Below are 22,322 nucleotides of genomic sequence, written 5' to 3'. Positions count from 1 at the left end.
ATATGTTTATTTTATTTTATTCTTTCAATGTAAAAATTTAATTTTCCTGCATTTTTTTCTTGTATTTTCTCATTTAGTGTATTAGTGTATTTTTACCTAATTTTTGTGTTATATAAGCCCAGATAAAATGAGGTATTTACAATATATTTGTTACTAAAATTGAAATAAATAACTGTGCAAATTTAAAATATAATTATAAATAAAAATATTTATAAAATTTCTCAAACTTAAAAAATTTCATTATAATTTTATATTACATCTTATCTAAATTCAATATAACTCAAAATTTAAGATTTATTCAAGGTTAGTATTTTCAATTTTGATGGACAATCTTGTTTTTCTTGTATCATTAGAAAATGAATTTTAAAAAATATCTTAATTCAGATAAATTATTATAACAAATTTTATATTATTTTAATATTTTTAATTTATACTCTCCTATTTTTATTGTTCTAATATTATTTTTATTTTTTATTTAATTCGAGCACAAAATACTCATCTACTCAAAATTTAAATTAATTTAAAATTTTAAAATATTAACTAAACAGATTATTTTTAATTTTAATTTTATAAATTTTAAAGTCTCCGCTACATTTCTCATTTTTCACCGGAAAAAACGTCGTCATTTTGCTCGTTGGATTTTGCGGGTCCTCGGTGGATTTTTCTACTTCCCTGTTTCCCTTTCCCTCGCAGAATTCTTCTCTTTCTCTCTCTGTTTCTGTCTCTCACCATGAATTCGATAACTCCCAGCTATCTGTCTCTTTCCGCGAGAATCTGATAATCCTTCGAAGCCCTACGCATGCGAACTCAAAGCTTCTGAACGCCAAAGACATGAGTGGGAACGAGTTTCGATTCTTCTTGTCCTGCGACATTAATCTCCCCGTAACTTTTCGAGTCGAGAGGCTCGAAGGAAGCTTGCCTCCAGCTAAGTCACCTAGTTCAGGTAGGGTCGTGAGAATTTCTTATTCGAATTTCGTTTAAGGGTTTTGAGCCGCTTGATTTGCTGTCTGGACTTGGCTGACTGTCAAGGAGGACTGGCGGTTCGTTCTGAAACCTAAAAAGCTCTTGAAACATGAGATGAAGGAAATCTAGTTGGAAAATTGATGGGTGCTGATTGCATTCGTTGACAGCTTATGAAAATAAATCCCCTTGAGGTTTCTATAACAGTTGAATCAAGCAAAAAATTTAGCGAAACTCAGCAATTTATTTTTTTGTTTGTTTGTTTAGTTAAACTTGAAGAAAGCTTACGAAATCGCCCAAGTATGCCGTCTAAATTCAGTTTTTCGTTAGAAGTATATAGACTGAATTTTCTAAATTTGGCCCTGTTTTTCAGGCGTAAATGTGCATTCGTTTATTTTCCTCAAATGGCTGCTTTTTTTCAGTCCGCTTCCCTCAAGCAACTTGTCTAATCCCACTTCGCCTAACAAGCCATAACTTTAGTTCAAGAAATTTTATGCATGAATTTAACAATTTGTCCGAAGAAACCCTACCTTACTGTATGGGCATTGGATATGCCAATGGGGCCAGTCGAGGGGGTGTAGGTGTGGTATTTGTGGTAATGACTGCTTAATACATATAGTTTTCCTTGGTGATTGTTGAACAACTATAGGTCAATTTTTATACAATATTGTATATGTTATTGCACAAATTGTACCCTTTTTTTTTCTTTAAAATAACATTTTGTTTAATTCTTATGCAGAAATTGATTCTACCACGGAGGAGAGAAGGCCAGAGCTATATGTTGAGTGTGCGTTGTATATTGATGGTGCTCCATTTGGGCTTCCCATGAGAACAAGGTGTACCTACTTATTCTCTCTCTCTCTCTCTCTCTCTCTCTCTAGTCTCTGGCATGTATTCAGGTCCTTGCTGACTTTGAGCCCCTGATTGAATTTCTAATCATGTCCATGAGATGCATACACAACGTAGATGGTTCCATTTTCTTTGTTTTATGAGAATCTCAATGGCATTTGCCCACATTCCTTTTTGTACGTATTCAAGATCTTTAACTTGTTTCCAGTCCTGTTTATGATTCCACACTTAATTTTGCTTTCCAAACCTTTAAATTTTGCCTCCCTGCTTTAGAAAGTTCCTATATAAGATATGAAATTTATATGATTCTCAAATTCCATAAAAGAAGATATATCATTTTCTCATTATTCTCATTTTTCTGACTTCATTTTTGTGTGATTTCTAATACCACATTTAGATCAGCTCAAGCGGGCATGATATAGGACACAGACTTACTGTTTAAAATTGTTTATCCAGGTTGGAATCTGCAGGGCAGTCATATTGCTGGAATGAGCTTATCACGCTGAGTACAAAATATAGAGACTTAACTGCTCAATCACAGTTAGCATTAACAGTATGTCTGACATTTTAATCTTCATGCTTTTGTTTTTTTGGATATTACTTTGATAATTGCATTTTCCTGGGAATTGTGCAGCATGCATTTAGGGGAGTCACTCATAGGAATCCACCCCCAAGAACGCACACCTGTTCCATTACTTTTCTTCCTCTTCTCCAAAAAAAAAAAAAAAATGAATATGCCTCGAAGTTGTTGGGGAATTTTTTAAATGTATAATTAAGTTGTATTTTTATCTATTCTGATGTGTATGCAAATGTTTTTGAAGTCTTACCTTGCATGTAAGGTACTTCAATGTTCATTGAACGAGTAAACAAACCTTTTTAGTAGTATTTTTGTGAGCTAATAGTTCTGTTGGTTACATGATTAGCTTACTTTAAAACTATTATTCCCCAATCAGTGCTCAACCTTGAATTACTTATTTCTTAAAATACTAAACAGTCATCTTGTGGAATGAATTAGAGCCATTTTTCTTGTAGAATGTGTGGTTGGATGAGTACTCGACCAGGCTTATTGACATACTTGTTTGTTATCTTGGTATACATTGTTAGCCCCCAAAAGATAGCATCTTGAGTAATCTGGACAAAGTGGTGACTTGACATGGTATCAAACCTTTCTTTCCAGAAAGTTCTAAGTTGAAGTCATATTCTATGTCTTTGCTATTGATATGTCTTTTCTATTGATATGTCTGTTATGGTGCAATTTGTTTTGTTTATGTTTGTGCACCCATTCCAGTTCGATTATTTTTCCTTCTAACGTAAAAGATGGGGTTGCGTGTGAGGGGGAGTGTTGGGTGGCTTGATAGCCCACCACCTAACAACATAAGCTTTTAGATCAAGTGGTAATTTAACAATACTTTATTTTATATTCCCGGTAAATGGGTTTTTGACTTGAGTTCTTGGAAATTCAGGTTCGAGATGTTTCATGTGGCAAAGACGAGGGGTTGATTGGTGGGGCCACGATTCTTCTATTTAACAACAAGAAACAACTCAAAACAGGGAAGCAAAAGTTTAGGCTTTGGCTAGGAAAAGAAGCGGATGGATCATTTCCTACAACCACCCCTGGAAAGGTTTCTGATCCCCTCCCTCAAACCCACTCTTTTTCTTGATGGTCTTTGTAGTCTGCTGCTTCAAATGCTTACCTTCTTATTGTTTTGAAATGATTATATTTTGTGCATTTGCTAACCGTGGCTTAAATTTTTATAGGTTCCTAGGCCTGAGCGTGGGGAGTTGGAGCGCTTGGAAAAGCTTGTAAATAAGTATGAGAGGGGTCAGATTCAACGTGTTGATTGGCTGGACCGCCTCGCATTTAAAGCCATGGAGAAAATTAAAGAACACGAAAGCTGTAGAAGTGGAAGTTCTCATTTATACCTGGTTGTTGATTTCTGTGGTTTTGAGCATCGAGTAGTTTTTCAGGTATGTTTTTGATGTCTTCAAAAATGTTGTATTTATTTTTTCAATGTCTTACTTGGGTTTCAGTGATTTTACGTTTTTATTTTTAAACTATTGTCTCCCCTAAAAAATCCAGAAAAGAAGTGTTAGCTTGGTAGGTGTCCCCTCTTTTTTAGAAGGTGGGGGCTGGCTGTTTGAATTGGGTGTATAAAAGTCTTACTGAAGTGAAGTCTAAATTCAAAGTACAGAAGGAAGTTAAAGTTGAGAAATAACAAGGTAAAGTAAGGAGGTAAAAGAGAGGATGACAAACTCAAGATGTCAGTTCAGCCACAGTTAGGCTTATGCACACTCTCCAAGAGCTCGTCTTGAGTGTATTTGGACAACCAATTACAGGTGCTGCACGCAGTACATACACCATGGATTCTCAACCCTTGCAAAATCACAACCACCTTGGGTTGTCGACCCACACAAACAGAAAAGTTAACTTCCTTCCTATAACTCTCAAATGTCAGGAAGAATAAACACAAAGAATTTAGGCCCCAACTCAAAATTTCAAAGTTATCACAAGAATGTGGAGAGTGAGACAGAAGACAAAAATGTTTCAGATCTTTTGTATGTAGGAGATGTTTCATGGCACATGCTTGGCATGTTTCACATTCAAAACAATGCATTGCTTAGTTTTTAAAAAATTTTTTTTTTTTTTGCTTTAATTCTTTTATATGTTTGAAGTTTTTTCTCATTTATATTGGAGTGGTGGCTAGCTGTTAAGGTCTTTTAAAAAGTAGAGACTTTAACCATATTTAATTGCTCCAAAGATATGGTTCCATGGTCTTAGATCCCTGTCTAAAAAAGTCTTCTTTTGGAGCTATATTTCCTTTAAGCAAATCTCCAGATTAAATCCCTTTTATGCAAATCAAGATGTTTCAAACTAGATTTTCTTGCTTGCATTAACCTGTTGAACCAAATAGGAAAGATCCTACACAAAATTACTGCTCAGTCCTTTACCTATGATATATATAGCAACCAATTAAACGTCAAAGGAATATTCCAGCATATTCCTAGCAAGACGTCAAACATTCGCTATAAAATCAACATTCAACTATCTTTTGTTAGTGGAAGTATGGAACTCTGAGGCAATTATTCATATACGTTTTTGAAGTTGAGGAGATATGCAAGATTTGTATTTATTAAAGGCCTAAAAGATCTTTGAACAAAGTACTAAATGAAGTTGAAAATAACCCAACAAAAATTGTATCAAATCATCTTTTTATAGTTTTCTAGCTTTCCTACAGAAATGTTGGAAAATTGGAAAATAAGGTTACATTTTGTCATTCTTTAGAAATCTGAAAATGGAAAATGAAAATTGTTTTTTTTCTACAACTGAACAGGCCTAGAGGTAGTCTAGGAAACTTTCCAAGTTCCATCAACTTGAGAACATGCTAGAGAGTAGAGACTTATTGCATTAAAGATTCCAAGATGCTCCAATATATTATTTATTTGAATCTGAATAAGCATATTGATTTGACTATTTTATAAAGACAAAGGCTAGATCTCTTTTGAACTTCATTCAATGTTGGATACAGCCATGTCACATAGATATACATTGAATGCTAAATTTCAATCCATTTGAGAACATGCAAGAGACATATTGCAATAAAGATTCCAAGATACTCTAACATACTATTTATTTGAATCTAAAAAGCATATTGATTTGGCTATTTTCCAAAGATAAAAAGATATAGCTCTCATCAAAGATGGACACAACCATTTCACATATATACATTTAACCCCTGTTTGGAACGTCTTAAAAAATAAGTACTTATTATAAAAAATACTTAAATTAAGACTTGAATGCTAGATTGATAGACAGATAACTTTAGAAACACATGCAGGAAATTCATGTTTGAAAATCTAAGCGAAATTCTACTAAATAACATGCGTACATGAGATCGCTTGTATGTTTTGTACAGGGAAAAACTAAGGGCGTACAGTTCATGAGAGAAAAGATGAGAACACATGAAAACTACTTAAGTAATAACTTTCTTACTAGATACATTGATCATTCAATAAATCTTGCACATGTCAAATCCCATTAATAAATAAAAAGTCAAAAACTAAGTTTTGTTATCATCAAAATCAATCTCTTGAGGTCAAAAAGGAGAAAGGAGAAAGAAATTGTTTGCAGAAAAAAGAAAAATAACAGAATATTTTATGCTTTAGTTGAGGAATGTCATTTGTCCCTTACACAATGTACTCGTGAATCATAAAAGAACGTATTTATTTCTCAGATGTGGTGATATTCGAAGGCTCAGACCTTGACTTTCTTGTTCTCTTGTCTTAGGAGCAAGTTTATTGGTTGGCCATAGCATCTTGTGCAAACTTGGCATAAAATATTACCTAGACTAGAATTGACCTTTTTCAAGCCTTCAAGTGGCGGGGAAAAATATTTTTTAAAATAATAAAAACAATCAGAACTCTAGAAAATATACTCAAATTTGAAATAGTTGACCATTTTTCCTTGTCTTTCCCCAGAATTTTTGTTCACAAATATGCTTTTGTCAGACAGCATGCTGACCACGTGCACGTGTTGTATATAGATTCTGCATATACAGTAAATTTGTGCACCATCAGGATCCTATAAATGGGGAAATGAGTTAGATGGAGTTTAAATTGGATTGAGCTCAGATGAGTGAGATTGAAACATGCTCTCATTGACTTAAATTTTAATCTTTACCCACTAACAAAAGATGAGTAACATTTTTACTTGGTGGACAGGGTGGCAACTGTCTATGGATATTACATAACATGAATGCTCCTATTTTTTTCTGCCCAACTTTCTGGGTCAGAGCCCTGAATCCATACTTTTGTAGTCTTCTTGTTTCGGATTTTGCTCTGCAGAAAAAAGTTGTCTACAAGCCTTTGGTAGTCTCCAAGGTCCTGGGTTTGAATGACCCTAATCTCTTGCTATGGTCTCCCTTGCAACCAAAGAAAAGAACAATTGCTTACATAAATATCATGAGGTGCACTTGCTCTTATTTCTTGTGATACTTGACTGGAAAATGATTTTTTAAAATTTTTTTTACTTTTACAATACTTTGTAAGCATATCAAAAAGAAAATAAATTGATGATGTCATTTTTGCTGTACCAAATTAAATGTGCTATGTAGTAGTTATTTCTTTGCTTGATGTGCAGGAGTCAGGAGCAAACTTTTTTTTGCCATCTCCTATCGCTTCAACAAATGAACTTGTTATTGTGTGGGACCCAGAAGTGGGAAAGATAAATCCCTCTGAGCATAAGCAACTTAAGTTGGCAAGGAGTTTAGCTCGTGGTATCATTGACAAGGATCTTAAACCGAGCTCTAACGAAAGAAAGTAAGCTTGAAATCAAGTCATTGAAGATTAAAAATAAGATGTTGAGCTTTTGCTCATAAAAATTGAAGTTTATTGGCTATTATTTTTTCCAATTTTCCCCCCATTAACATGGATTCCAAATGTTTACTCACATTTGACAGAAGAATTGCAAGTTGTAACCCTTTTTAGGGTGGAGTTGGAAGCTCCTTCCCCAAAATGCTGAAATTATTAATCAGAAAATTGTTAGGGTTGTGTTCTTATCAGAGAAACCAGATTAATATGCTTTTGAAAATTTTTATCATTTACAATATCTTAAAAAAGTAATCTGCGGTTCTTTAATATTTTTTTTGTTTTTTGAAAAAATAAATTATTTGACTGATAGGTGGATTTTGGGATTGACCTCTAAGGAATGAATAACACACAGTTTTTTGAATCCATTTTTTTTAAGGATTTGTAATCCTTTTGAAGTTGGAAAAGTTGTCTCAAGGCCTGACAGTTGAACAGGATTGGATTTGCCTAATCTAGTTGAATGACTTGCTCCCACCCATACATTATTTTTATTGCAAATATTTATAGCAATATTTTAAATACATTTTAAAGTTTTTAAATTTAAACGAGTCAGTCAGTCAGACTGGGTTGGACAATTGTTGATTGGGAAGAAATAATTTTCACTACTGGAAATTCTAGCTGTGTGATATCATGATGTCCTGGTCTCAAGATGGTCAACAGTCATCATATTTGGGTATTATCTTATCCGAGCATGATACTATGCAAAATTCTTAATCAAATCATAACAGAATGTTATCATGTGAATGTTTTTAAATATAATGGTTGGATTTACCATTATTTTATGTAGGATATAGTTGGTCTCACTACCTCACTTGGCATATTTTTTGTTTTTAAGGTCAATACAAAGAATACTAAAATATCCCCCAACTAGGACATTGAATGGGGATGAGAGGCAGCTCTTGTGGAAATTCCGTTTCTCATTGATGTCTGAGAAGAGAGCTCTCACAAAGTTTCTCCGATGTGTTGAATGGAGCGATCTTCAGGTCAGGATATCTTCTTCTTCTCCTTCTCCATCATTTTTTTTTTAAAGAATGTTAAGGTGTTCTTAATTGTTTAAATATGCGAATGCATTTTTTCTTAAAAAAGAATTATGATGAGGTTGTCCTGGCATCTGCCTTTTCACTTGTTTTTTAATGATTAGTTTACTAGGGTCCTCTTTTGTGTACCTCTAAATATGCCCTTAGATCTAGAAGTTCATTATTGGAATATGCTGCATTTTACAAGGGAACAGAAACTCTCAAAAGCATGGAAATTGGATTCCTTGATTTAAGAGGGATGAAAACTATAGTATTTATTGCAACTTCGAAGATGCGAAGATAAGATACAATGGAAGACACAATTACTAGCATCTTACTTGTTGAAAAAAATAATCTTGTGCTTTTTGTTTTGATAGTTGTATTGGTTTCACGGTGCCTATAATTTTATTAGTATATTCATCTGATGATTGGCTTCTTGTATCTTTGATTTGAAAAAATGGTAATGCATGCTATGGAAGTGCATGTTGCGAATTAGTAGTTACATTTTAATTCTTTTGCTTCTAGCCAAAATATGATTTATTTCTGAATGGAGAGTGTTGGTGTAATATGCAGGAAGCAAAGCAGGCATTAGAACTGATGGGTAAGTGGGAAATGATTGATGTGTGTGATGCTTTGGAGCTTCTTTCTCCTGTTTTTGAGAGTGAAGAGGTGAGTTGTTTATATATAACATAAACTACTCTATGTACATTGCGTACACATGTGAATTCATATGTGCATTTGCATGTGCCAACCAAACCACAAATACCATGCATTGCACACCTGAAGTTTTTGTGCCTTTTTAGTTCGAGGCTTATGCATTTTGGGTGTTGAATCTCAATTTGGCTAGAATTAGTTACATGTTTATTTGAAAGGAATGTCGTAATATGAGTTGATTTCTAAAACTTTTGAACATCAACATTTCCAAAATAATTGAGAGCTGCATCTTAGATCTTGAAAATAATTTGAACTTTATATTGTTATATCCATCCCTTGGTATGATCTGAATTCAAGTTAGGCAAACAAATAGTTTACAAATTATATTTGATTTTTAAAACATTTTGTTTGTAATTTTCTAATCTTTTCTTTATTTAACTTATTTACATTTACATATTTTTATCTAAAAAATAAAATTCTCAAGAGATTTGCCTCTCAACACCTTAAGGTTTATGCCTAGCCTCTCAAGGGTTACACCTTTGCATTTTAAAACATTGATATGTACTGCAAATTGCCCAACATGGAAATCGTTCATCTCAGAATCATGTCTATTAAAGTTGAAATTTGAAGATAGGATAGTGGATGCAGGAGCACTTTGACACCTCTAAGTGCAATATCCATAGACCAAGAGAAATTATAAATTAGGAAAGAAAAGGTTGTGGATTTTCAATTGTGATTCAGTGGGTTAAATTGTTAATAGAGGCACTGGCAGTTCTTGGAGACAAATGCATAAGAGTTGTTGGAGACGAAAGCACGAATGATCTATAAAATAGTCTCCTTGAGAGCCTCTTCCCAATGGCCTCATATTTTGAAGAATCTGGAATGGGATTTTGAGATTTTCCAAGTACAATCAGTACTACAGCTTTAATGCTTTATAGGTCTTTTTGGTCAAGTGTCTTCTTCCTTATTATTTTCTTATGTTTCTCTAGTGTTTTCTTTTTCCTGTTCTCTTTGTTTTATTTCTTTGTTTTTGTTTTTTTTTTTTTTCGTTTAATATTTTTTATGGTTGGTAAAATAGGTTCTGTATGTTGCTGATCTTTGTTAGTATCCCTGCACTGCATCCTCTCGCAACTTGTCTTTCATTTTCCTTTTTTTTGGTAGGAGTTTTACACTTTCCATATTTTGTATAACTGTAGTCCTTAACAGGTTCGTGCATATGCTGTGAGTGTTCTTGAAAGAGCTGATGATGAAGAGCTCCAGTGTTACTTACTTCAACTGGTTCAAGCTCTTCGGTTTGAGCGCTCTGATAAATCTCGTCTTTCTCATTTCCTAGTGCAACGCTGTACATCCATCATTCTTCTCATCACACAAATACACACACAAACACACACATGTTGAAATATTGCAATATCTTGCAGCTTCATTTGTTGTTGTCATCTGAATTACCCTTAGAATCTTTGACAGCAATACACAATATCGAGTTGGCCAGCTTTCTTCGATGGTATGTTGCTGTGGAACTTCATGACCCTGCATATGCAAAGCGTTTTTATTATACCTATGAGCTCCTGGAAGAAAATATGAAGGTGCAACATTCTTATTCCTAATCACCTCAGTTTGAGTAGTCTATTTTGCTTATGACGGTGAGTATGCAGTAGGAATATGTAATGAAAAGAATATGCTTCTCATATGCATTAATGAGAGTGCAACTTATGAGGAAGTATTGCCTTTGGTAAAATATAGAGTTTTTGCGATTCAAGCAATGCAATTTTTTCCTAAATATCAAAAGGAGCTATTCCAGGAGAACAACTATAAGTGATTGCATACTGTGGAATATGCATGCAATGTCGTTCGCACACACAACAATGACAACAACAACAACAACAACAACAACAATAATTTAGGATTGTGGTGTATATAAGGAGGTTCCAACAGCGGATTTTTATTGTATAAAGATAAAAGACTGCATCTTATATATGGTCCCATGGGACATTCGCTTCTGTAGATGAATACAATTTGGCATTTTGAACTGCAGTCATGGTGCTATTTGAATAGAGTTTGACATTCTGACCATTTCAGGCATCTTGAAATATAAGAAGGTAGGAGAAAATATTTGAATGAATATTTGTCTCCCAGTTCACCAATTGTATTTACTTTCTAACAGCTTGCACCTGGAGTGAGTGGAGAGGAAGATGGACCTAAGTTGTGGCAAAGTTTGGTGCGTCAGACTGAACTGACTGCTCAGTTGTGTTCCATAATGAGAGATGTAAGAAACGTCCGTGGGGGAACCCAGAAGAAAATTGAAAAGCTTAGACAGCTTCTTTCTGGTCTTCTTAGTGAGCTTACATATTTTGAGGAGGTATTTCTTTGATTTGAAGTTCATTATCTATTAATCGCGATATCACCAAGCTTCTGAGTTTTGTTTGACATATTTTTGTTGAATATGTTCAAAATCTGGTTAAAATCCTGAATGCTTCTTAGATTTTTGTGTTGTTTATAGATATACCTAATTTCAAGTTATTGCTCTGTTACATGTTCAGCCAATACTATCACCACTGGCACCTAGTGTCCTTATAGCTGGGATTGTGCCATCAGAGTCATCAATTTTTAAAAGTGCGCTGCATCCTTTGCGCCTTACTTTTCGAACAACAACCGGTGGAAGTTGTAAGATAATATTTAAGAAGGGTGATGATATTCGGCAAGATCAATTGGTAGTGTTAAATATTTTCTGTTCTGTCAATGAATCTAAGTCTGATCTGTAAATAAAATTTTCATAAAATTAATGTACTGCTCCCCTCTCTCCGACAGCCATGCACATCTGTGCACGTACATGGGGGTTGGGGATGTGGGGGAAGTTGTACCCATTGATATAATAATTTGTTGTCTTGTAGGTTGTTCAAATGGTATCTCTCATGGACCGATTGCTTAAGTTGGAGAACCTTGATCTGCATTTGACTCCGTATAGAGTTCTAGCGACAGGGCAAGATGAAGGAATGTTGGAGTTCATACCGTCCAGTTCTTTAGCACAGGTGTGATATACTTTATAAGATACTTTCTGATTGGAGGTTTGGTCAGTTCTTGCAGTTACTAGTTGCAGTGGTCCTATTGACAAATGACTTGTATAGCAGCATTTTTTTTTATCATTATATTTGATGAATTCATACGTATGAAATGATTAAATTACTGCATTTTGTTTTGTTTTGTTTTGTTTTGTTTTTTTTTTTTTTTAAAGAACAAAAGCAACCATATTCAAAATCTGGGCGGCAAGTGGGTGTGACCCAAGTACAAGATGTAAATCCTAAAAAGAACTGAACAAAGTAAAATTTTTTCATTAAAAAAGAAGAAAATACATTTGGTGTACAATTTCCTCAACTCAGTATGGACAGCCATATTTTTAATCTCTGTGTGGAAACTTCCTTTCCTTTAGAGGGTATTTTGTTTCTCTCTTTATATGCAAAGAGGGCCAAACACTTCACTCTTTTCGTATAACAGAGCTGAAGCAGAAGCATCAAATATCCCAGGCTACTGGACAGGCAGTGACAAATGATTTGGAGTCTTCCCCATATTTTTTACACATGAACCACCAACTCACATATACACTGCTCTTTTGGGCAAAATATCACCTGTTTATTGATTCCAAAAACAGGTGATACGAAATGCATTAAACATTGAAGCAACGTAATGCATTAAAGTAACACCTCTATTAACAACATGTGTTTAGCAAGGGAGGTAAGAAGGTTAAACACGTTGTTAATGGTTTGGAGGTGTTGCTTTAATGATTTACGTTGCTTTGATGTTTACCATGTGCTTGCCATACTCTCATGAACTGCTTGCTGCTAACGTGTTCTGTAAACCGTGGTAAACTTTTGGCTGCCTAGTTAAGCAAGATTGCTTTAATTAGTGCCGCACGACCCTTTGCAAAGGTGTGAAATACTTGGCTTGTGACAGTTGGTATCAGAGCTTAGCTAATTGTTGCATGAATTCAATTCCCTTTGTTGTGGGATTGTGAAGTGTTGGTAAGAGATCATGCCAACCAATATTGAAAGAAATGAGGTGCTAGAAGCATAGGCTGAAACAACCAACAATGTGGCCATAGAGATGGCCGGACTTGTTGAACATGTTAATGAATTAGAGAGATCACAAAAGCATAAAAAAGGTTCTATGGTGGAATTGTGAGAGGACCTCCACCATACAGTAGAGACTTTGCAAGCTCATATAGCTGATTTGACTGCAAAGGTGAACTTGATGGTTTTTGCTATGGGAAACTAACACTCCACAGTTTAGCAAAACCAAGGTGTTAGAACCCAGGACATTTGGGGGGGTGCTCATGATGCCAAGGAGTTGGAAAATTTCTTGTTTGATATGGAGTAGTACTTTCATGCAATGAGGACGAACTCGGAATAGGTGAAAGTGAACACTGCAACCATGTACTTGGTGGTGCTAAATAGTGGTGGCATACTAAGTACTATGAGATTGAGAATGGATGCTCTGTTATTGATTTTTGGGTGAACTTGAAGAGAGAACTCAAGGCCCAATTCTTTTTTGAGCTATAAATGTCATACTAGAACTAAGAGACCTCAAGCACAATGGGTCAATCAGGGAATACATCAAACAATTTTCTGCTTTCATGTTGGATATCCGAGACATGTTGGAAAAAACAAGTTGTTCTATTTTTTAGAAGAGTTGAATTCATGGGCAAGGATAGAACTTCATAGACTAAGAGTTTTAGGCTTGTCTATTGCACAAGTTATTGTAGAATGCTTGACTGGCTAAGCTAGAAAGAATTTCGCAGCGTCCAAAGAGAGTGGCATGGGTGGAAACGACGGGAAGTCTTTCAAGGAGAGCAAATCCAAAAGAAGGGGAGTTGACAGTAAGACGTCAACTTCAAAGGAAACTTCATCATCTCAATCATTCAACAACACACCCAATGGTAAGGGTAAGATGTCTTGCTTCTTATATAGAGGCCTTTACAGAGTTGTTGAATGCTTGTACAAGTCATCACTCAATGCCTTGCAAGCTTTTATTGCAGAGGGGGCATTAGAGGATGACGACGACGAGGAGAATACCTTAAGGATGGGTCTAATGTGACTAGTAAACGCATGGGAGAGGTAGACAAAAAAACCGAAAGTTACACAAGCGAAAGGGTTGATGTTTGTTACTTAAGGATCAATGGAAAGAGCACTCATGATATGGTTAATACAGGGGCTACCCATAACTTTATTTTATAGTTAGAAGCTAAGAGACTCAACTTATCCTTGAAGAAGGATTCAAGACGCATGAAAGCGGTTAACTCCGTAGCTCAGCTTACTCTAGGAGTAGTCAAGCAAGTCATTGTGAAACTGGGGCAGTGGGCAGGACATGCGAATTTCACAGCGGTGCTGCTAGATGACTTCCAAGTCATTTTGGGAATGAAATTCTTGAGGGAGACTAAGGCAGTGCCAATGCCTTTTGCTGCTTTTCTTTGTTTGATGGGAGACCACCCTTGCATGGTGTAAATCATTGCAAAGAAAGGTGATGACGTGAAGCTCATTTTTGCCATGCAACTCAAGAAGGGATTAGTGAGGGGTGAATAGATGTATCTATCCACGCCAATGGTAGATGAAGAAGTAGGCCAAGAGCTGGTGTCTATGACCATCCAAGTTGTGTTGGTTAAGTACAAACTAATGATGTCGGAGAAGCTATCTCACAACTTGCCTTTACGATGGGGTGTGGAGCATGAGATTGAGTTGTTCCCTGAAGTGAATCCACTTGCTAAGAGGCCATATCAGATGACACCTCTAGAGCTAGCAGAGCTAAGAGAACAACTTGGTGAATTTTTGAAAGCGAGATATGTATGTCCTTCCAAAGAACCGTTCGAAGCACTGGTGCTATTTCAGAGGAAACACGATGGGAGCATGCTGATGTGTGTAGACTATCGCGTGCTTAACAAGGTGACAATTTGCAACAAGCATCCTATTCCGTTGATTGTTGATTTGTTTAATTAATTGAGTCATGCAAAGTACTTTACTAAACTTGACTTGAGGTCAGACTACTATTAGGTGGGGATAGTAGATGGATATGTACCGAAGATGACTTGTGTGACATGGTATAGGGTAGATAAGTTCTTGGTGATGCCATTTGGGTTGGCAAATGCGCTTGCGACATTTTGTACCTTGATAAATTAGGTATTTCATGAGTACCTTGACAATTTTGTCGTGGTATACCTAGATCATATAGGGGTCTGTATGTGAAGAAAGAGAAGTGCTCTTTTGGAAGGTGTTCGATAGGTTGAAGGAGAATAGTCTGTATGTGAATAAAGAGAAGTGCTCTTTTGCTCGATGGAGCATAAAATTTCTTGGTAATGTGAGTGAACAAGGTCATATCAAGATGATATGGAGAAGGTAAGAGCCATTAAGGATTGGAAGATCCTAATGTCGGTGGAGGATTTGTGTTCCCTTCTTATTCTTGCTAATTACTACAAAAATTTCATGGAGGGATATTCAAGAAGAATGTTTATTTGACTGAACTATTGAAGAAGGTTTAGGGGTGGAAATTGGATAGAGAAGTGCCAGGGAGCCTTTGAAAACTTGGAAGACGCCATAATGGGAGATCCGGTCCTTGCTTTTTGGACATCGTGAAACTCTTTAGGTACAAACAAATGTATTGGACTACGCCTTTGGAGGAGTTTTGTTATAGGAGCGTCATCTTGTTGTGTATGAGAGTCTTGAGTTTAGTGAAGTTGAATGAGGGTACACAACTCAAGAGAAGGAGATTCTAGTGGTGACCCATTTTCTTCGTGCGTGGCAACATTACCTGCTTGGTTTGAGATTTGTGGTGAAAATAGATAACTTGGTTGTCAGTCACTTTTTTACGCAGTCGAAGTAATTCCCCAAGCAAGGCTGTTGGCAGGAATTCTTGGCAGAATTTGATTTCTCATTCGAGCTCAAGGCAAGAAGGATGAACCAAGTTGTAGATGCACTGAACAGGAAGGCCAAGTTGGAGGCCTCGCAAATGGTAGCACACTTGATGATTTGTATACTTACCACTGGTCCATTGCGATGCGGGAGCGCATCAAGGAAAACATTGCCAATGATCCAGTGGCATGGAACCTTATAAAGCTGACGGAAGAGGGCAAAGCGTGCCAGTTCTGGATGGAAGACGGATTGCTGATGGCCTATGGTAGTCGATTCTTTATGCCACTAGCTGGAGATCTGTGGAAGATATCGTTGAGAGAGTGTTGTTTTGATTTTGATTAAATGAATGACCTAACTTGAAGATATGTCTCCCTCTCTATTTATAATACAGATCAAATACATTTTAATGACCATAATACCCTTACTGACTTTCACTAAGTAACATATTGACACACTTGATAATAATACTAAAAGACTAACACACTAAATAATAATAATAATTGGGTAAAATGGTAGACCCAATCACAATGATAGGTCTCTCCCTTTATTTATAGTATATATCAAGTACATATCAATGGCAAATACTGTTTGGACAATAGGGGATAAGGTTGATGCAAATACTGTTTGACATAAAATGATAAATTCTATCATAAGGATAGCAAAAGAGGTTTTAGGTGAGTCTAAAGGAAGATACTCGGGTAGCATGTGGGGATCAAGAAGTCCAAAAAGCTGTTAAGACAAAAATAAATTGGTATAAAATATGGTGAAATTATAAAAATATAGAAAATCTTGAAAAATATAAAGAAGCGAGAAAAAATGCAAAAAAAGACTTAGCAAAGCTAAACATGGAGTTTATGATAATTTATATACTAAACTAGGTACAAAAAAGGAGAAAAAGACATTTATGAACTTGTTAGAGTTAGAGAAAGAAAATGCAACGATTTAGGTGATGTAAAAACTAAAATGTATGAAGGACAAGAATCATAGTCTTAATTAGAGAAGAAGACATAAAAAAGAGGTGGTGGAGATATTTTGAAAAGTTGTTTAATGAAAACCAAAATGAAAGATTGAACTTGGAAGTGACAAATGAGGAGAAGATTAAAAAAAGGAGATTTATACTTAAAATTAGAGCCTTTGAAGTTAAGATGACATTAAAAAAATGAAAAGTGGGAAATCTATAGGACCAGATAAAATGCCAATTGAAGTTTGGAGATGTTTAGGGCGTAAAGGAATTATTTGGTTAACTAATCTATTCAACATTATTATACAAATTAGGAAAATGTTAGAAGAATGGAGGAAAAGTACATTAGTACCTTTGTACATAAACAAAGGTGATATTCAAAACTGTAATAGCTATCAAGTAATTAAGACTATGAGTTATACGATGTAATTATGGGAAAGAGTAATTGAACATAGAATAAGATTAGAAACGAAGATTTCAGAAAAGTATAGGAAAAAGAAAAGGGACTTGCATATGGTTTTTATTGGCCTAGAGAAAGCTTATGATAGAGTATGTAGGGAAGTTCTTTGGTGAGTTTTAGAAAAGAAGGGAATTTGCAGTAGATCTACGGAGGTCATTAAGGATATGTATTGAGTAGTGACTAGCATTATGATTGTAGGAGGAGAATTTAGAGAGTTTATGTTCCCAATAGGTGTACATCAAGGTTTTACTTTGAGTCCTTATTTTTTTATTTTAGTAATTAATGAACTAGCTAGTAATTTCCAAAATGAGATCACTTGGTGTATGTTGTTTGCAATTGATATCGTGTTGATTAATGATACTAGGAGCGGAGTGGAATCTAAGCTAGAACTTTGGAGAGCCACATTAGAGTCTAAAGGTTTTAGGATAAGTAGGAATAAGATAGAATATATGAAATGTAATTTTAGTAATGTAAGGAGAAGCAACAAAGAGAAGATTAAACTTGATAATTAAGAGATTAATAGCATGGATAGATTTAGATATTTTGGATCTATTTTGCAAGCTGAAAAGGAAATTGAAGAAGATGTAGTATATAAAATTAAAACAAGTTGGGTAAAATGGAAGAGTGCTTTACGTGTGTTGTGTGATCGTAGAATACCCTTAAAATTAAAAGGAAAGTTTTATAAGATGGCTATAAGGCCAGCTATGCTTTATGGTTCAAATTGTTGGGCAACTAAGAAACAACATATACAAAAAATAAAAGTTGTTGAGATGCGAATGTTAAGATGGATGAGTGGTTTAATATTAGAAGATAAAGTAAGAAATGAGCATATATGCAATAATTTAGGCATTGCATTGGTTGAAACAAGATAAAGGAGGGGTGGCTTTGAAACGCAGCCTTAGTAGAGCACCTGTGAGGAGGAGTGAGTTATTGTATTTGGCGTGAAAAGGGGTAGGGATAGACCTAAAATAACTTGGAATGAGGTAGTAAGGAAGTAATTAACAGCCCTTAATCTAATAGAGGAAAATGCTCTTGATTGGGTGAATTGGCAAAAAAGGATTCATGTAGCCGACCTTACCTAGTGGGACTTAAGGCTTCTTTTTGTTTGTTGTTGTATCAAGTACATATCAATGACCAAAATACCCTTACTCTCACTTATCAACATAAGACTAAAAAAGGGCAGTTCAGTGCATAAAGCTTCCGTGTATGTGGGGTTCGGGGAAGGGGCAGACCACAATGGGTCTATAGTTCCCGGCCTTACCTTACATTTTTGCAAGAGTCTGTTTCCACTTTTCGAACCCGTGACCTCCAAGTCACCTGGTGACAACCTTACCATTGTGCCTAAGCTCCCCTTCTATTAACATAAGACTAACATACTAATATTGCTAAGTGACTAAAACAATCATCAACAGCCACACAGACCCTTTCAGTTATTCTTTGCTTTGGAATTCCATCTGCGCCACTGGATTGTCATCTTGTTCAAGGTCAAACTCTTTTAAAGTGGGGCTGAATGCATTGCACCGTCCTACATCCCAATCCCTAGTTTTTTTTTTTTTTAAGATAACAAAAATCCATTAGAATATTAACAGAAGTACAGTAGATGTAGGATAACCATCCTTCACAAATCAGCTAATCACAACATCGCTGCCCTCCAATTTCTTTACAGCAACATCCCTCCTGAATTCCAAATGAATGTGCCCAGAAAGAAGTTAAAAAGTTAACTTTTATCCCACAGCAGAGAAGGAGAAATTTTGTGAAGCCACCCATGCTTCACCTAAACAGGAGAAAAAAGCATTCAAAAGCTGTCTTGTCAGCCAGCAATGAAGATGAAGATGTGCAGTAGTCTCATTGAGCTCATGTTGCAACATACATATATCTATGTTGAGGGCCTTATGGGCCTCTTTACCTGTAACAAGTCATTCTTGTTAATTTTATTAATAATTAGGGTCCAAATTAAATCCCGGAGCTTAAAAGGAACCTTATTCTCCCCTAGTTTGAGGAACAAAAGACTCAAAACACACAGCAGATAAGTTGGTCGACAAAAGAGTCCAACACTCAGCAAAGAAGTTCGTTCTTCAACCTCTCTTTCTTTAGGACTTTTGTTAGGTGTGGAAGTCCCAAGAAGGCAAAGCCCCCCTCTAAAAGGAGAAAATCTGTAATTGGTTCATTAGGAACCGTGGATAATCTAAAAAGACAATGCACCCAACTGCTTCCTTATTGTCTCTTCCATCTAAATGTCATCCAAAAACCAACAGTGGAAGTAAGCTTGTTTGTTCTTTCCTCTTACCCAGTCCATGGGTGTACCTCAGGCTCGACTTAGAGGGAGGTTGTTTTGCCACATTGATTATGTTTCATTTAAGAAAAATAAATTTTAATTAAATTATTTATTTTTATTTTAAGAAAGTATCTTAGGATTGAAAAGGATTCTTTATGGTGAAGGAATTAGCCTATTTAACTATTTTCAGTCATAATTGAATAATCAGATTTTGGGAATTGAGTTCATTTTGAAGTAGGGTTTTATCCCTTTGGTCATAAGGACTTTGGTCCTGCATCAGGCATTTTTGAATTTATTTGGCCGCCAGAACAGTGGCTGGGTGACCAGTCAGGCCCATAGGTAAAACATTTAGTAATACTGGGGTGAATTCCTTGCAAACTGGAATATAAAATATTTGCATGCTATGTACGGCATTCTTCCTATGCTGCTACTTATGCGATTTTGGTTTTCAATCTTCGTTATCTGTATTGTCTAATGCATGCCATCTCATAATTGCTGATTAAGAGCATTCCTTTTTATATTCAGATACTCTCAGAGCATCGCAGTATTGTAAGCTATCTGCAGAAGTTTCATCCTGACGAAGACGGGCCATTTGGCATTACAGCTACCTGTCTGGAAACATTTATAAAAAGTTGTGCAGGCTACTCTGTTATCACCTATATACTGGGCATTGGAGATAGGTGATTATTTTAAGCTTAGTTATTTACATTCAAATTTTCATGAATTTAAAGATGAATCTTAATGCACTTTGGAACCAGTGCAAGGCCAAGTCAAATCACACTTTTCTTGGTCAATGGGGGAAAGCAAGTCCTCACTGGTTTTATGTGGCCTCAATTACTTGCATGTGGATAGTTATGTTGTCATTCAAGTCTTACACGTACAAGATGCACTACTATCTAGTTGTTGGAAAAAGCACCCCAATACAAAAGGTTATAGTACTGAATTATTTCATAAAACATAGAGTCATCCTTTTTAACCAATTTTACGTGGACAATTTCTATCCTCTCTGTATGGTTTAACTGTTTTTTCTCAACTATTTGAAGGTAGCATGGGGTCTAGATTCTAGGATTTTAGTGTCACTGTATTACAATCCACTGTTAATCTGCCTTTAGGTATGTTTTTCTTTTTCCTGACCTGATTATTTGCTTTATAGAATATCATTTTTTATATTCTGATTTCTCATTTTACATCTTCATGCAAGTATGTTAATCCTAACTCCTAAGTTAGTTCTGCATGTCCTACTGAAGTGACGCTGAATGCATTAATTTAACTGGTCTGTAGGCACCTAGACAACCTTCTCCTGAGGGATGATGGTCGGCTTTTCCATGTTGATTTCGGTTTTATTCTAGGCCGAGATCCTAAGCCATTTCCACCTCCAATGAAGCTTTGCAAAGAAATGGTTGAAGCTATGGGTGGAGCAGAAAGGTATAGTTAGAAGAAACAGTTAAATTCATTGGACTTGGTGTTTTACCTTTATGACATGTCAGGGGGGATGCAATTTGATCAGGTTTCTGATTTATGTTGTTACCATGGTGCACTGGTAAACTTGTGGTGATGCAAAATTCTTTTACCTGATAGTGAATTTTCACATTGATACTTTTTTTGCTGCAGCCAATATTATACCAGGTTCAAATCCTATTGTTGTGAAGCATACAATATCCTCCGAAAGTCTAGTAATCTAATTTTAAATTTGTTCCATCTGATGGCGGGTTCCAACATTCCTGACATAGCTTCTGATCCTGAAAAGGGCATTCTTAAGGTGACTTCCCTTTTTATTCCTGCCCTATCGTCCCTGAAAAATATGGTTCATATTTCTTGGCATGAGTAAGTTTCTGCTAATGCCTAACAGCTTCAAGAGAAATTTCGGTTGGACTTGGACGATGAGGCCTGCATACATTTTTTCCAAGATCTTATTAATGAGAGTGTCAGTGCATTGTTTCCTCAAATGGTTGAGACTATTCATCGCTGGGCCCAATATTGGCGCTGATCTTAGAGATGAAAGGAGTCATCTATGACTGAAAAAATAACCAGGTAGAAGATCCGGTTATTTCTTTGGCTGCTTGCTTATTGTTATTGGCTTTACTTAACCAAACTGATTTGTTGGACATGGGCCAGACCAAATTTTCAGCATGCAATCTAAATTATAGAAACGTTTTAAATCTCTGAAAACACATATAGAGCCAAGTTAGACTTGGACATGCCACATTTTCCTGATTGCTCCTGAAATTGACTTTACTGATTTGACAGCTCTCCAGCAGCTCTTTGGATCTTGGTGGGTGTGAATTAAGAGTACTTGAATCTCACAACAAGCATCTTGTTGGCAAATGGATTCAACATTAATCAGAAAAGTCAGTGGTCGTTTCCTTGTGCATTTTTCTTCACCATCTCGCTTGATTGAATTTGAAGAAACCAGTGGTTGTATGGGTGGATGGTCAGTCCACTATCCTCCTGTTGGACATCATACTCAACCATCCCAAATGAATCCCCAAGGCCTGTTCTGCATATGTCCTTTATCTTAACTCATTTGGTGCCAATGATAAGACTCCTTGTGCCCTAGATGGAGAAGGGTGCGCCATTGCACGTATACCCTTTATTTTTATTTTTAATTTTCTTTATCATTGATTAAATCTGTGGAAGTAATTTATCCCGGGCTGGTATCCGAGGATGAACCAGGGGCTTGAGGAATTGAAGATGTATATGACTGTAAATATTGTGGAAAATTTTATTTCCGACATCGACATTGTGAAAAATTTTTATGTTAATTTGTATAAATTTATCATTTGTTATTTTATGTTATTTTCTCCTACTTGGTTAAAGGGGTATGAATAAGAGATGGATAATTTCTTGCTAGTTGAGGTTGAGCCTTTAATGAAGGCGGAAAAAAAAGAATGGT

The 22,322-nt window shown here is 35.7% G+C and overlaps 1 protein-coding gene across 1 annotated transcript; it reads left to right on the top strand.

Annotated features, from left to right (window-relative positions):
• Positions 1-626: 626 nt before the first annotated feature.
• LOC131145011 (phosphatidylinositol 3-kinase, root isoform) lies at positions 627-22,220 on the top strand. Its single transcript, XM_058094034.1, has 18 exons — positions 627-943; positions 1,700-1,796; positions 2,266-2,362; positions 3,273-3,431; positions 3,568-3,777; positions 6,947-7,125; positions 8,009-8,156; positions 8,763-8,858; positions 10,050-10,185; positions 10,308-10,426; positions 11,005-11,199; positions 11,381-11,551; positions 11,732-11,869; positions 19,955-20,109; positions 20,711-20,854; positions 21,041-21,188; positions 21,279-21,460; positions 21,677-22,220. The coding sequence occupies exons 1-17, from the start codon at positions 832-834 to the stop codon at positions 21,414-21,416; spliced, it is 2,442 nt and encodes an 813-aa protein (XP_057950017.1). The 5' UTR covers positions 627-831; the 3' UTR covers positions 21,417-21,460; positions 21,677-22,220.
• The last annotated feature ends 102 nt before the right edge of the window (positions 22,221-22,322 follow it).

The sequence above is a fragment of the Malania oleifera genome, chromosome 12, assembly GCF_029873635.1.
Source record: "Malania oleifera isolate guangnan ecotype guangnan chromosome 12, ASM2987363v1, whole genome shotgun sequence".
NCBI classification, from domain to species: Eukaryota; Viridiplantae; Streptophyta; class Magnoliopsida; order Santalales; family Ximeniaceae; genus Malania; species Malania oleifera.
This window is presented reverse-complemented; position numbering and strand designations above follow the sequence as displayed.

Coding starts and splice junctions, on each gene's coding strand:
- LOC131145011 (XM_058094034.1), top strand. CDS start 832: ATGAGTGGGAACGAGTTTCGATTCTTCTTGTCCTGCGACATTAATCTC. Junction 8,859..10,049: donor CTGTTTTTGAGAGTGAAGAG/GTGAGTTGTTTA, acceptor AGTCCTTAACAG/GTTCGTGCATATGCTGTGAG. Junction 11,870..19,954: donor CGTCCAGTTCTTTAGCACAG/GTGTGATATACT, acceptor TTTTATATTCAG/ATACTCTCAGAGCATCGCAG.